The sequence below is a fragment of the Polistes canadensis genome, unplaced genomic scaffold (genome assembly GCF_001313835.1).
Source record: "Polistes canadensis isolate GaletaPanama2010 unplaced genomic scaffold, ASM131383v1 scaffold_278, whole genome shotgun sequence".
Taxonomy (NCBI): Eukaryota; Metazoa; Arthropoda; class Insecta; order Hymenoptera; family Vespidae; genus Polistes; species Polistes canadensis.
This window is the reverse complement of record NW_014569825.1, coordinates 56,437-72,735: the sequence shown is the minus strand read 5'-3', so window position 1 is coordinate 72,735 and position 16,299 is coordinate 56,437. Positions and strand designations below refer to the sequence as shown.

At 29.1% G+C, this 16,299-nt stretch overlaps 2 protein-coding genes across 4 annotated transcripts in view; both read right to left on the bottom strand.

Annotated features, from left to right (window-relative positions):
• Positions 1 to 1,791: 1,791 nt before the first annotated feature.
• LOC106791023 (dnaJ homolog subfamily C member 8) lies at positions 1,792 to 4,865 on the bottom strand. The gene is made up of 6 exons (XM_014756364.1): positions 4,715 to 4,865; positions 4,191 to 4,349; positions 4,062 to 4,128; positions 3,890 to 3,984; positions 3,676 to 3,821; positions 1,792 to 3,542 (listed from the first exon to the last, which is right to left on the bottom strand). Exons 1-6 carry the CDS (start codon positions 4,790 to 4,792, stop codon positions 3,308 to 3,310), a joined length of 780 nt encoding a protein of 259 aa, XP_014611850.1. The 5' UTR covers positions 4,793 to 4,865; the 3' UTR covers positions 1,792 to 3,307.
• Positions 4,866 to 10,843: 5,978 nt separating this feature from the next.
• Positions 10,844 to 16,299, bottom strand: part of LOC106791015 — a 60,576-nt gene continuing 55,120 nt past the window's right edge. For 2 of the 3 annotated variants that reach the window (XM_014756341.1, XM_014756342.1), the window contains 3 exons: positions 15,382 to 15,580; positions 14,653 to 14,759; positions 10,845 to 13,573 (listed from right to left, as the gene is read on the bottom strand). In XM_014756341.1, the coding sequence (XP_014611827.1) occupies positions 13,448 to 13,573; positions 14,653 to 14,759; positions 15,382 to 15,580 (432 nt within the window). In that variant the 3' untranslated portion in view covers positions 10,845 to 13,447. Of the gene's footprint in view, positions 13,574 to 14,652; positions 14,760 to 15,381; positions 15,581 to 16,299 lie in introns of all 3 variants that reach the window. The other variant, XM_014756343.1, reaches the window with a different exon arrangement.

Sequence of the window (16,299 nt, the reverse complement as noted above, 5' to 3'; positions counted from 1 at the left end):
CGAATATTCTTTAAATAATAACATATCGCGTGCCTTTTTCCCCCTTTTTTTTTTTATTCTGGAAATCCAAATTTGATGACGATTAAACGCACAAAGTAAGATGAATATTATACGTCAACGACAAGGTGCACAAGCCGGTGTCAAACATTCTCTCTATCCTCTATCTATCTATTTATTTTTTGATCTATCTTTCTCTTTCCATCACTTCTCAGGTAAAACTCAAAAAACTGTTCTCATAAATAAGATTCTATAGCTTATTTCCTTTTCTAATACATTTTGGAATTGTTTTTATCTCAGCACGACTCCACTGATCTATACTTTAAACGATATTTACGTTTTAAACAAATAATATTCAACATGACGGTCTCACATTAAAAAGAAAATTTGAAAGGACGGTAAAACACTGATACCTGTTGCGCGTGAGAAGCGCTTTTACAATAACGTGTTCCACGCGTGCGCTTCCCCTCTATTGACCCTTTACAAGACCTTAACCAATCGCCATTACCGACAAACACGAAGCTTACCGAGGATGAACGAACAACACGTTTCGAATTCTGCTTAGCCGCCAAATTTTGTCCGTAAATTTTTGTTTAGCTTTACAAATTTTTTAATATCTTCAAGAAATATTCATATCATCGCGTTTTTAAATGATATTCTTTTTATGGAAATTTGTTATTGGGGTTTATTTTTTTATTTCTTTTCATTCATTGATATTTTTCTATTTTCTCGAGTGTGTAATATAAAAATTAAAAGAAAAATAAAGATAAGAAAATAGAGTAGGATCGATTGAATTACAATTTGATATGTATGCAATAAAAAAGATAGGTAGAGTTCATTGAAAAATACAAAATAAAAGTAGAAACGCAGGTGCGTAGATCGCCGTTGGTTTTTCATTTCGCACTCGGATCACGTGCCAACTCCGGATGGTAATGTGTACTCACGTGAAATGCATTTAACTAGACCGTGCTGCACATAAGAGCCTCCGGATATAGTAAATAATATATAATAATGCTTCCTCGTATGAGACGTGCTAGTTATTTCTTTCTTTCTTTTCTTTTTATCATTCAAAATGTAGTCCTATTCTTCGAATAAATGTATTAAAATAATAATAATTATAATACAAGATCTGAGAGATAACGAATCTTAATTAATTCGATCGATTGTAATAGAAAACAAAAAGATATACAAGTAAAATATGATAGATAATAATAAAAGTTCGATGAGCGTGTAACAAAATTATGGCGACACCATTTATGCATTTCATTCTGTTTAAGTTATACAAGAAAAATAATGCAAATACATTTCAAACGATTAATTATAAAACGAATAAAAACAAACAAATTAATAGATTTGTTCGTCGCGCGTTGTAAAATAACGTCGAAAAGTTTTGTAAATATTATATAAATATATATATATAAATATAGTATACATATATATATATATATAAATATATCTATAGACAAATATAATTCATTGATTTAAATCGAAAATTTATTTGTGCAATAATTGAGTACGTCAAAGAGAATCGTAGATTGGCGAAGAAATATATTCACAAGTAGTAACGATTATTAAAAAAAAATTTTCTTTTTCTGGTACATTTAAAATATTCTTTTTTTCTACTAATGTGCGTTTAGAAAACAAAATTGAAATCATTTTTTTTGTTTTCTAATCACTTTTTTGTATCTTTTTTTTTGTTATAATACAATGATTTTTCTTTATTCAATTTCTAATCGCATTAATTTTCGAAGAATCGACGCAAAGTGGATATACATTTGCTTTCTATTCTTTTTCTCGTTATCGCTCGAGATAAAATCTTTCTTTTTCTTGTTACTTTTTGTTTCGTTAATCATTTTACATAATTTCTGTACGACGATTTTTTTCCTTTTCACTATCGCTCATTATTAAAGGTAAATACGTTTAAAACAAGAAATACAATAATAAAATTCTTCTTTTCTTTTTTTTTCTTTTTTATAAATTCATCATATTTATAATAATCTTATGAATTATGTTTGGACCAAGTGCACGTAAAAATATATGCATTATGCGCCAAATGATGCATCGGTAAACTAGATGTCACGATTACATGGCCCGCGAAGTTCATGGTGCGATACGGTCCTTTGTACTATAGTCCGTTGTTTTAAAGGATCATTTTAAACAAACAACATTTTACATACACATTTAGCCTAATTTCTAAATCATTAAAATAACAAATATCATATTTGTAATAATAATAATTATTATTTTTCTAACGCGAGGATACACATATAGAGTTTAAATATGTTAAGTTTTAAATGTGTAACATACGATATTTAAATGTATGGCACTTTCGGATATTGTAAAATTTGGGCTTTCATATATATGTATATGTTGCTTGTGTATATTTTTTTTTATAGCTTAGGCAGTATGAAAAATTGAAAGTCTTATGCATTCTGTTGCAATTTCCAAAAACATTGGAATGTACGTTCTTTTCAAAGTACGTTTTCGATAATCAAATCCCACGAAAAGTAGTTTTATACTTTTATTAAATCTGAATATATAGTAATGACGCAATAATATAAAAGTATTTTGGTGCTTTTTAAAAGCTGAGTTACTATACGTCGGTTATTATTCTAATATTCTTATTCAATTTCAATACACCATAATAAGATGAATCATTGAATTTTTAATTGTATCTATTTTCAATTCAATTAGTTTTCATCACCATATGGAAGATCGAGATGCAACTTACTCGGGCCATGTAAGCAGCATTGCAATTTTCTCACCCACACATTTACGTAAATCCATCCATAACATACACATACAAGCACGCATAACATTCATTCATGATACATACATAGTATACAATAAAGATGCTCGCGCAATTCGCATTCTCGTATTATTTTTTTTTTTATTCTCTGTCTTTCCAATATTGTTATCACACCCTTGCACGCACATTTCTTCTAACACTTTGAATATTTTTTTCTCTTCCTTCCTTTTTCTTTCTATTTTTCCTTTTTTTTACTTTTACTTCATTTATACTTTGATTTTCAATAAAAGAGTTAACAGCTTACTTTCTTTTTTTTTTTTTTTTTTTTCTAAATAAGTGTGGATTGAAAGTGAGAAAAATCGATGATTATTATTATTATGGACATTTGTTAAGTTGATACGCGCATACGATGTCATACAATGTGTATGTATAGAATTAATATGATCTAAAATTGTTCTGCTGAAAATTTCTATGAAATAACATTGGAGCGAATGAGATTGGAACCAGTGCTAATTGTAAAGAGTCCCATGAGAAGAAGAGGCGATACACATACATTTTTAATTATCGAGATTCGGCCTTCGTTTTTGGAGGCCTAAAGGCTTTCAATTTCTTTGTTTTCTTTTGTTTAGTTGCATTAGAACCAGACTGAAACGCTTTCCAGCTATCGACTCGTGATTGTCTAGATTCTTCAAAGTTTTTTTGCCATTCACGTTCTAAAGCTGCTTGAGCTTCTGCAGACAATTCTTCTTCTCGTTTTCTCTTTCGTTGTTCAGCATCTCTCGTTGCTAATTCTCTTCTATAAAATAACAATTATCCAAAAGAAAAGTAAGTTAGCTAATGGTTATGAATGCAAGAAATATCCACATGAAACATTGCTGTCATATGTTATGATTTAGGTAGTAAATACAATGTTATAAGAAGAATCTTACCTTCGTCGTTCCATATCGGCAAACAATTTCATTGTCATTACCCAAACGGCATGTCTATAACCTTCTTCAGTTTCTTCTTCCAACATGTTAGCTGCCAAGGTATCGGTCTTGCCTTCTTTTTTTAATTTTTTCTTTTTCTCAGCGATCTATAATTAAACATACTACTAAAAAGATGTTTACATGCTATTTTGTTTAAACAATTATAAGAGCTTACCATATGATCCGTGCGAGCTTTTGCTTCTTCGATAACGTCCATACATTTCGCCCTCGTTTCCTCGTTTTCCAACGTCTTCCATGCTTTATTAACAACTGTAAAATTTCAATTAATTTATGATTAATAGATGACACAATAAATCTCAATCGGTTATAAATAAAATCTAATTTACTTTCAAAAGCTTGTTGCGCTCTTTCCGCGTCATCTTGATTCTTGTCAGGATGTACAAGGATGGACATCTATGAATAAAAGTCTATATTTTATTGAATGTTAACATTCACAAGAATAAATCTATACTTACACGTCGATATTTTTTTTTTATTTCATCTATAGAAGTACTTGGATCTATTTGTAAAACTTCAAATGGATTCAAATTAAAGTAAGAAGAACCAGGCCGCAATAATCTGTCAATTTGTTGTTTGGGAGTCAACACGGAATCCCTTTTTTCGATTTCCTTAACCTGAATAGAAATAAAAAATTACAGAGTCATGTAAGAACTTAAATCACTGTAAATTTATATACATGCATACATATATAGGTTAGAATTTAGTTCAGTATTAATAATTATAAGAAAACTTGGAAAAATTTTAAAGACATTTTGTAACAATATGTATTATTAAATATATTTACTTTGAAAATGTTTAAATCGTTAATAATAAATTGTTTTAATGTTATAAAACGATATATACAAAGTGACGTTTGTAGGAATTTGGACTAAAAATGTATTTATTTTCGTCGTTATGTAATAATAGAAAAAGATTGATCGTATAGTTAAAAGAAATATAAATAATTAATTATTATTATTAATTGTGTTACATTATATACCTCTGTATAAAACTCGTTGAATTCATCTTCCTTCTTCGTTGGAATTTCACTGGGTAAACTTGAGTTAGTTGCGGCCATCTTGATTTGTTCCTATTCCTCGAGTTCCCTTGTCAACCACCGATTCTAACCATTCTTGACACAAGAAACGACGAAATGGACACGACACTTGTTTAGCAAATCGGAACATATGGATTTTACGCGCGTAAATTCATTTTTTTTAAATTATATATAACTAATATATATATATATATATATATATACATATATATATTATCAGAAAAACAAATTACATATATTTATACATGCAGAAAGTGACATATTTAAATCGAAATATTTAAATATCCATTATTTATGATTTCATGGAAAATGTCATTAAAAAAAAAATTATATTATTTTAAAGGAACACAGATGATCTCTAAAATTTAAGAAGAATTCACGTTTTTTTATAGATCTTATCGAATTCTTGTTGATATTTTATAATATATCGATACTTCAGTATTTATGTTTCAATATATTTAAATATTATTTTTGAAAACTTATTATAAATATATTTTTGTTTAAATAATCAGGATGGGTATGCTTGTATACATGGCTGGCGACATAAAATTTGTTATTATTTTATTAACAAAGCTTATAACAGCCAATAAACAAGTAATGCTTCTTCGCACGGTAATAAAGACATATCAAACGAAATGAAAACGGCAACATTCACATATTATGTTATTGCAGCATACACTTCTGTCAAAACTGATTTGACTAACAATTAAGATCTAATACGTTCGAGAAATACTAGATACTAACACGCATTCATCTACTATATGTATTCGCTAAACTTTGATGAGAGAGAAAACTTAGATTACGTAAATGGTGTATTTAGGTAGATACGGTGTGTAAATACTAATATACGACACACTATACGACATCTAATATTTCGTTATATATATCTTTTTCTAATCTCTAGCTTTGTAAATCTAGAAGTAAGCTAATCGTTACTATCCAATCTCTTATTAGACATAAAACGTATTAATTATAATATAATGTTTGTCACAAGAATCAATTTGTTCGAGATAACAAAATGGCATAGAAATTTACAATATAAAATCATTTCTAATTTCAATGGTCCGATGCATTTCTTTATTTCAATTAATAAAATTTATATATATAAGATAAACCTTTCTTATTATTTTATTCAAACACTTGAAGATTTTTATTTCTTTAGTTACATATGATAGATATTATTAGTATTATATTTTTGTGTATTCGTGAATAAATGTAACTGTAGGTAATACGATTTTGTATTTTTTTAAATTTCGAACGAAATGATACTTGCGACATATTATGAACATACAGTTTCCTCACAACGGTGTGTATTTTTTTTTTCTGTTAATAGTTTATAATTCTATACGAGAACTAGCGATTAAAGATATTAACGATAAAAATCGGAAATCCAGAGGCGTATAAGCATACTTGAGTATTCTATGAATATAGTATATATGAAACATTTATTTATTTTCGAATTTAATCAAAATTGTGCGAATATGTATGTGTGTTTTATCAAAATCTTCAACATTCTAAATTAAATATACGTAGCACAAAAAGGTATATAGATTTTATATAGAAAAAACTAAACTACTGGAACAGTATGGGGGGAAAAAAAAAAGAAGAAATAACACACTTTTTACGCCTCTGTACATTTGCCTCACTTTTTACCATAAAGTACACAAAGCTAGCGAGCCAACGATAGAGATCTCAACGTTTCTAATCTATGTAGGTATTATATATATCGACATTCTAAAATGTATATGCTGTGAGAAGCAATAATTCTGGGACACGAAGTATATTATATTGTCTATTCATTGAAAATGCAATTATCTTCTAAATAAACGTATTTTAAAATGCATACGAACGAACGAAAACGAACGCATATTATATTTAATATACAATAACAATAATAACTATAACAATGTGAGATAATATTACTTACAGTAAGATAAATAAACGATACTAAATATGTTATATTAAACAAAAATAATCAATATATGAAGCATAACAATGAATAAAATATTGATAAATGTATGACTTACAAATTACATGGTGTTACGAAGGATTAATTAATCGTACGGACAAAGAATGAATCGTATGGTAATCGTGATTGAAAAATATGCTCTTTCTAATTAGTGTGTTTTACAAATTACATCCTAATCTAACGCGCTACATTAAAATAATTGGAAAATAAATAATTCTAATATTACATATATATTAGCCATTATTATTACTTCTCACTGCAAGCAAGTAAAAAGGATCACCGCTCTTTATCTAACACGTGTAGTTAATGTTAATGTTGAGATATCATTAAAAATATATCCTTATAGACATGAATTGAATCGTGCGATTATTGGCTTGATTTATCATTGATGATTAGAATAATGAGATCGACAAAAGTGCTGTTAGAAATCAATCGGACGGGAATATCCCATTTAAAATTCCTATTCATTATTTTTCTTTCTTTTTTTATCTTTCATTTTCTTTCATTTTCTTTTTCTTTTCACTTTATTACTTTTGTTTTTTTTTCCTTTTTCTTTTTTTCGCAAGATCATTTTGAAGAAGAATTTGTCAAAATATATTTCTTCATAAAAATTGACATTAATAAATATAATAACTTATCATCGATATGCATATATCTGAGAATTATTATATATCCTTAGAAAGCCGATACACGTGTATGTCTGTAATGTATGTGTGTAAATATGTATATATGTGTATATGATTCGACGTGGAAGAGAGTCGATAATCGTAAGAGAGAGAGGGGGGGACTTGAAAAGTTAAAAGTGACAAAAGAGGAGGGTGGAGCTAGAGAAGAGGAAAATGGGATGTGTTCATTGTAAAATATCTCAAAGGAAGTTGAGACAGTTGATGCGTGAACAAGCAGTATAGTATAATACTTTGAAAGAGTAAACGTTTTGGGATATGATTATAGACAAGTAGATTGGTCGAAATTTATTCTGTAGTATTGGCAAGCACACTTATTTAGGGGAGGGAAGTGTGCATGTGGGGGGAAAGGAATAAAAGATCATTCAGAGATGATCTCTTCGACAGTTGACAATTTTCTTTTCGGTACAGGTGACCAAACATCATTGTTTTTCTTCTTTTACTAATGACGGATTTAAAGTTATTATGCACATTTACACGATGACGATGAAAAAATGTTCGTAGATACTTTGACCTCGTCCTAATACATAATATTTTATTCTATAATTGATTTTCTGCCATATTGATTTAATTAAACAGTTTTGATTCGCGATCAGATTATTTTGATGAGGAGACCAGGTCACAGGATCTAACGTGAGATAATTGAATATTTAATATACATAGATCGTATTATATGACACACATCAGCACGATTAATTATGTCTACCATATACACAACTCTTTAAAACACATTAGGTAGATCTCTCATATCAGACATTTTAAATCTTCCATATATGCTTATTATAATTACACTTAAGTGTTCATTAATTCGATCTCGATGGATCATCTCGGAAAGATGATCATCTCGTTCATCGTTATTTCGCTCTCTGATTTGTTAGATATTATTATTATTATTATTGACGTTAACGGGGAAAAGTATTGACGGCCTCCGGATATTAATATTATTATTATTATTATTATTATTATTATTATTATTATTATTATATATCGAATCGACGTGAGTTTCAAGTTTGATTATTATAGATTTTCTTCCTTTTTTTTTCGATCTCTCTTAACGAAGAGATGAATCCAACGAGAAACGATATTTCATTTTTTGTTAAATCTTATCGTGTTATTTTATAATATAATATTATATAATATAATATATCAATTTATATACGTATACACTCTTACAACACACTCTATAAAAATTTCACGTAAACGTCCATAGATATACTATCTAATATATTTATGTATGCACACAACACTCTCTTTGCGCGCGGAAAAACACTATATATTTTCGCATGTATAAACTTTCAAAATCTATTTGGCACTCTCCTAGTTTCGTCAAAAAGGCGAGCACGCTTTGCTATATTCTTCAATTCAGAGACATTGCATTGGAGTATCGATTTACTCTTTCGCTACACATACTTGTATAATTTTATTTTATTTTATTTTTATTTTTATTATTTTTTTATCTTTTTTTTTCTTTCTTTCTTTGTTTTAATGCTTTACAATTATATATATATATATATATATCTTTTATATTTATACGTTAATTGGTCTAATCGTAAGAAATTGTCTTTATTTTTAATCCAATCGCATATAAAATATTATCGGCTGCGACTTAAATGAGACGCTCCACGTGTGATAATAATTATATTATATTAATCGTTATACAAACACTATATAATGTATGTGCTGTGCTGACTTTTTTTATTTGTTTCTTATTTAATATTTAATTCTTTTTTTTTGTAATTATTTTCTTTTTTTTCTTCTACTTATTAATTTAATTAATCCCTTTTTCTTCTTCTACTTCTCTTCGCGAAAAACAACTTAAATTTAACTCGAAAGAAAGTGTATTCATCGTTTCGCACTTCGATCGTAATTTTCGTAACTGTTATCTTTTTCTTTTTTTTTTCTTTTTGTTTTAATTTGAAGCATAAATTATACGTATACGTGTACATCGCTAAGCACTCTCGTGAATTTTCATAAATGCAATTGAGATTCTGTTTTGATCATTGATTTTTGTATATCCCGAAAAAGGCTAACGTAGCGCGTATAAACTAATAAATAGAAAAAAAGAAAAAAAAGAAAAAAGGAAATCTTTTAATAATAATATTTTGTCATGTAAATTAACGAAGACAGGCACGTGCGATTAGAAAATATAAAAGACCCATCTTCGCAAATATTAATCATTATGGTTATTAAAACACGGCGCGTTTATAATATATTTACAATTCTTATTATATGTTTATGTATAAGTGTGTAGAAGTTATTCACAATAAAAGCTTTTTATATATTCTAGACAGTCACTGCGGATAATGTTTGTTTTATTGAAAGAGATTTAAGCTGGATGCAGATCGTTTAATAATTATAATAATCATTTTTCTTAAACGAGTTTGATTTTTCTCATTGATTTCGGAGATATGATAACGTTAAATTAGATAATTTAAAATTTGTTCTTTTCAAATAATTTTTTTCCTCCCCCCACCATACCGATATTATCACCATTATTATATTTTCTTTTTATCTCATCTTTTTTTTTGCTTTATATAATATTTTTTGTATCGTTAAGTTAAGAAAAAAGGTATGTTCAAAAAATACTTTCGTCTGTATAATTTGATTTTTTTTTAAAGTCCCGAATATATATGCACATATAATTACTTATATAGGTGGTTCAAAAGTTATTTAGTATTATATTTTCATAGATTAATTACTCTTCTTCTTTGAAACAAAAGAAAAAAAATATAAAATTAAAAGAGGAAGAAAAGAGTAATAAATTGTAAAAAAAAAAAAATCGTTTAGAGATCACACCTGGCTATTTTCGATTCATCCTGTATACATGAATCGCGTATGCGTTTTGACAAATTCTCTCCTCGTTTGTATATATGCGATTATGCGATTAGAAACACCACGGTGAGAGAATATAGTACAAATTCGAGTTCTAATCTGGTCAAATCGTGTATTCTCGAACAGAATTTAATCGATGTAGTGTATCTATAGACGGGTGACTGTATCCAGCGATGTTAATAGAATGAGATATTCGAAGGGACGCTATTAGCTTTGATTATCTATTTTGATGAGTTGCTTCGGTTGCCTTTTGATTAGCGTGATACGGACATATTACTAGGACAACGATTAAAGTTAGGGTTGTTTCAAGATTGTGGGGGAGTTGATGATAAAAATGAGACGAAGAGAGATAGGGATACACAACAGTTTAGGGTGACTATATACGTGATCGAACATTTTCTTTTAAAATCGAATTAGAAATTCGTTTTAAATATTCGACACGTTAAATTACATTTTGTATTTTGATTTCGGGCTGTCAGCCATTATTTTCTTTCCATTATATTATATATATTTTTATCATTTATATATATATATATATATTATTAATATATTTTTTTATATATTTATATATGTATTTTTATTTATTTATTTTTATATATATATATATATATATATCTTTTTTGGTTGTTATTTTAGGATTTGTTACGATTATAAATCTTACACCGATATACGTGCTGCGACACCACACTCTGTATCGAAGAAGGCTGTCGATCGAAACGATTCATAATCCCGTTACGTTTGAGATCGAGAAATGTTGAAATTCATTTGATTTATTTTATTTAAACAATCGTAGAAATAGTTTCATTTGAAAACACGATTTTACGCATTGACGTAATAGGATTTTCGGTAATAGGAAAATATGGTAATACGAGGAGATTATGCGTGCTTTATCTCACTTATCTATAAATTATATTATACATATGTAAATCTATGTATCCTCTTATGATCTCGATCTCTCTCGCTCATCAAACGTTACGTCGACGCGAAACGATTATTAAACATTTATAAAATGACGAATAAGCTCGGCGCATTTTAATGAATCCTATGAGTGAATTGTTTAAAAAATCAAAAACACAACCAAAAATTGCGTATCGATTTTTAAACGCATTCTTATAGATTTTAATCCCTTTTTTTTTTGTCTTTCTTAATCATGTATATGTATTATATATGTATACGATCATGTATTGTGATAATTACGTAGGTATTTAATAATAAGATACAGCACTTTGAAAAAATGGCACATTTTTCATGGGAAACAGCATATTATCCTTATTGGCTGTCACGCAGCAATCTAAACATCATTTATTACAACAATCATTATCGAACACCATATCATCGACAGACATATGTATACATATACGAAAGTTACATATACATATATATGCCTCTTTTATTTAGCCAAATTTATAACGACGATTACGCACGCGCGAGATATGTTTTATTATTAATTATTATATTATATTATATTATATTATACGAATCAAAGCAACGTTTAGAGACACTCTTTTACGTCAATTATAAATTCGTACCTAGCATATGTGTGTGCATATGTATGTATATGTGTGTATTGTTTTATTTTATCTCTTTCTCTCTCTCTCTCTCTCTCTCTCTCTCTCTTTCTCTCTCTTTAGCGGGTTATAATAATTTGTATTATTATTACTTGTTTGACTAGTAGTACCGATATGTCTATAAAATGTATGAACTGTGCTATTGCTTTCCCTTTCTTTTATTTATTGATCCATGCATTTATATTTTTTTAAACGATGACGGATGTTCAGGTATGTTTGTTCCATTATCTTTTTTTATATTTTCCTTTCGCTAGTATTTGTCCTGTTGTGTAGGTATAGAATAGATACGATTTCTTTCTTTCTGCACCGCGGAATTGACTAATACATTAATTTTCTTCTTCTTGTGTCTCTTTATTTATTTATTTTTTTGTTTATTTTATTATTTTTTTTCTATAAAAACTCGAAGATTATACGATAATCGTGATAACGTTAACTGGTTGTCACGAAAATCGAATTCGAGCAGGAAGCAAAGAAGGAGAGAAGTCCTGTTTTCACATTTATGTCTTTCAGAATTTCGCAATTGCGTCCAGTTTTACGGACGAACATGCGCGCTTATTATTATTATTATTACTATTGTTATTATTATTATTACTATTATTATTATTATATATACACATAAATGCATATTATGGAAATTGTGGAAATGAATTCAAGGATTGGGAATAAATAGGAGAAGGGAAAATGTTTCTGTGTTTGTGTATGTGTTCCTGCCTATCTAATTATTATAATTCGATTTTACAAGCGACGGTAACAGCATTTCTCTCTCTCTCTCTCTCTCTCTCTCTCTCTCTCTCTTTCTCTCTCTCTTTCTCTCTTTTTTAATTTATTTTTTGTTATTATCTTGATGTTCTTCTTCTTCATCTTCTTCTTATCATATTCTTTGATTAATAAAAATCACGTATGGGTAAGCCGCGCTATCGAACATTTAGAAGTAGAAAAGCGCGGATTTTTGTCCTCTTACATTTTGTGTTCCAATGTGCAAGCGGCTATTCCGATCGATATCAGAATTTAAAAGGGTGTTCCTTTTTTCTTTTATTAATAATCAATGTTATTTCTTCTCATCTACGTTTATAATACGTTCTTATTTCTTTGAAAAAGATTATTACCTCCGACATCTACTTGATAATTGATAGATAATAAACAAATAAGAAAAATAACGAAAAGAAAATATATAAAATGAACGTATCATCAACGCATTCGGGACCATCGTTCCTCTTTCTTTTTTTCAAATTTTTTCTTCTTTATGCTACTATGCTAAACCGATATGTTTAGATATATTTTCATTGAATTAGAAAAATGTTGAAAAACTCGTCCCAATCGCTAATGTTCGATCGTCTCGATGTGTTTAATAAAAAAATAAATCAAATCAACAAACAGCTACTATATTTCTAATTAATTATATCATTCTTTAGTGTTAAGAGAAATATAAAATGTTGGTAAGAAAAAAGAAATGGTAAATCTCTAATGTTAAGAGCGGATGAAAATGCCAAGATTATAATCAATTATCTCGATTAATAAGGAATAAGGTGATACCATGGTCTGTGCACCCCCTACACCGATGCGCCTCGAAATGACCTTTGATTTATAAGGTCATCCGTGGCGAACGGTGAAGGGGGTCCGGCCGCTATGCTTGATCCAACTCGTGACAAACCTCCATGTAGTCTGGATTGTGCATTATGTCTTTTATCATATCTTTCAGAATCGTGTAACGTGGAAACATCGGATATATCTTCGAATTGTTGTATTCCTCCTATAATACACAAAAATTCATATATTTATATATCAAAATTTCATAGAGATTGATATGTGCAAAATAATTATTAATTTTTTATTATATCGACTCGGTCAACTATATTAAAATTATATTTCAAATGATAATATTTTGCATGAAAATAAATATAACACTCTCTGACATATATATATATATATATATATATATATATATATAATAAAACTTGCTAAATTATTTACTAGCTAATTTTAATATCTTCGATTAATCGAAAGATTATCTTGCATTACTTTTAGAACGAACGAATGTAATTGAAAAGGTTTGTCTTTTTATTTCTCTCCTTTTTCTCTATTTCTTTTTTTTTTCTTTCAACGAAGTCAAGATTCAATTTCCATGGTATTATATTTGAATATTATTATCGTTGGAGAGTTAAAAACGGGGCAGGAAAGGACGGGGGGTAACGTTTCCGCGTAAATCCGGATTTTCCTAGGCGTTCAATTTTCTCTATTGACGAGAAAGAGTATAAGATAAAACAAGCCTTCTTCCTCTTCCGTCTGTTCGTCTGTCTGTCTGTCCAATCTTGTGTGTCCAACTATTCGGATAGATTAACTTCGTAACACTAGGAAAAGAGAAATCCCATGGTGGGGTAAGGTGATTTACGTGTATCGTTTTCAATAACGTCTTGCCATATGTTATGCCAAATCCGGTAAGATTAAACGTACCCATCTTTTTTCTTTCCACCTATCTAAACCTCATTCGATAAACCGATACAACCTTTTTACTTTTTTCCTACTGCAGACATCGCGAAATGATGATATCTGCTTTTATATTTTCTTTCTCTATTAAAAAGAAAAAAGAAAAAACAGAAAAGAAAAATAGTTTCATTCCCAAGGAGTTTCTTCTATATAGTTTCTTCGATCAAAATCGTCAATTATATTTTTATATTTATTTGTCTTCCAAGGTAATACTTGTTATATCCTTAGGGATGAGTTCAATCAGTATTTTCTCTACTATTTGTTTCTTTTTTGTATTCATTTAAAAATGGGAATAATCGTCCCTATAAGTCTATGATAGTTTTGTTAAATTTATTTTCTACGTACCTTTAAAACACGAATAAGATTCCTTAGCCCTGTATACTTTTTCAGCAGCCTGTACAGATCATTGGTCATATGGGTATTCTCCGTTTCGATCATTGCCGTAGTCAGGCCTGCGTCAATGATATAATAGAACGAATGAATTAATTCCCAGGAAACTCAATTCTACATATTTGTTTACGCAATATGTGTGTACGAGCCATTTAATAATATTCATTTTCAATTTTTTTTCTTTTCTTTCTTTCATAATAATCATTTTGTATTATATGGACACATATCGATGAATAAATATACGCGGTAAATTACGACAGAATGATAATTATAATTACGATTGATTTGATATCATTATTGTTGATATAATTGCACGATGACGTATCAAATTAACGACAGTAAATTATTTTTATTTTCAATTCAATTTCTCGAAACAAGTTGATTCATATTATAAGCAATCATAATAATGCATAAATATTTCCTGCATATATATCTAATAATAAATGAAATTATCCGATAGACGTTTACCATTTATTTCACACATATATATATATATATATATTTTTTCTTTTCTCCAATTTTAATTAATCGAAGAAATAAAAATAGGAAGAAGGATCGTGAAAGTGGTAGACATTTTTTGTCCCCTTTTTTTCCCTCCCTTCCTTCCTTTCTTTCTTTCTTTCATTTTCTACGTTTCCCCCGTTCATTTCTTTTTCCGTTCTCCCGATAATGGCGTTTACTCACCCTCGAGTCTCTCAATGCGTTCCCTTTTCGTCTCAGCTTCCTCCGCCAATCGTGCCGAGGTTTTCACACCCTCTCCACTCTTGTGAGTCTTTTCCATGATGGAACAGGCACGCAGAACGAAGGCTAGCACCGTTTCTTGTTTCTCTTGCCTTGGTATATCCACCAGAGTCCAGTACTGCGTCTCTAGTTTGATCACATCCTGAGAAAAGGGACGAAAACCGCAACTACGGGGGTAAACCAGGTATATACCTATCTACTACTTATATACTGCTGCGTGTATACGTGCTTTATGTATATATATATATATGAGTCAAAACCACATCACAAGCAACTTTGCGAGCTTGTCAGGAGATAAGGGTGAAAGAAAAATAAATTAAGGAAACTACTTGTTCGCATAAAAATTGTCTGGAAAATAAAAACGTATATATATATATATATTATATATAATCGTGAAAATGAAATTGCCAAGAAAATATTATGTATGTACTCTATAAAATGTATATTTTAATATATATCGAAAATGTGTGTGTGTGTCTTTTTTTTATCAAAAATGCACACAGCTGTTACTCGTGGTACTTCTAACACGAAATTACAGAATCGGGATTATCGATAACGTCGATAACTTTTAAAGAAACTCGTATTACCTCGATAAAATGACATAGTAGTTTCATAAGAGAGATCTTTGAAAAAGGTATGTGAGAAGGGTAGGGAATAGGGGTAGGGACAAGGGGTAGGGACAAGGGGTAGGACATGAAATTCCATGCGCGAAGTTAATTTCATGCTGGGATAGTTCACGTTGTATGTACGAGTATGGTTATATATATACATACATTCGTGTATATAGGTATTTCCCTTTAGTGGGAAAACTAGGGATACCGATAAGCGATCGTCCTTTGTTACTAGTCAGACCATAGACCC

Excerpts from the sequence above, each read along its gene's own strand:
- LOC106791023 (XM_014756364.1), bottom strand. The coding sequence starts at position 4,792 with ATGGCCGCAACTAACTCAAGTTTACCCAGTGAAATTCCAACGAAGAAG. Across the intron at positions 4,350-4,714 it reads TCAACGAGTTTTATACAGAG|GTTAAGGAAATCGAAAAAAG; the intron begins GTATATAATGTA and ends ATTTCTATTCAG. Across the intron at positions 3,985-4,061 it reads AGCGCAACAAGCTTTTGAAA|TTGTTAATAAAGCATGGAAG; the intron begins GTAAATTAGATT and ends GAAATTTTACAG.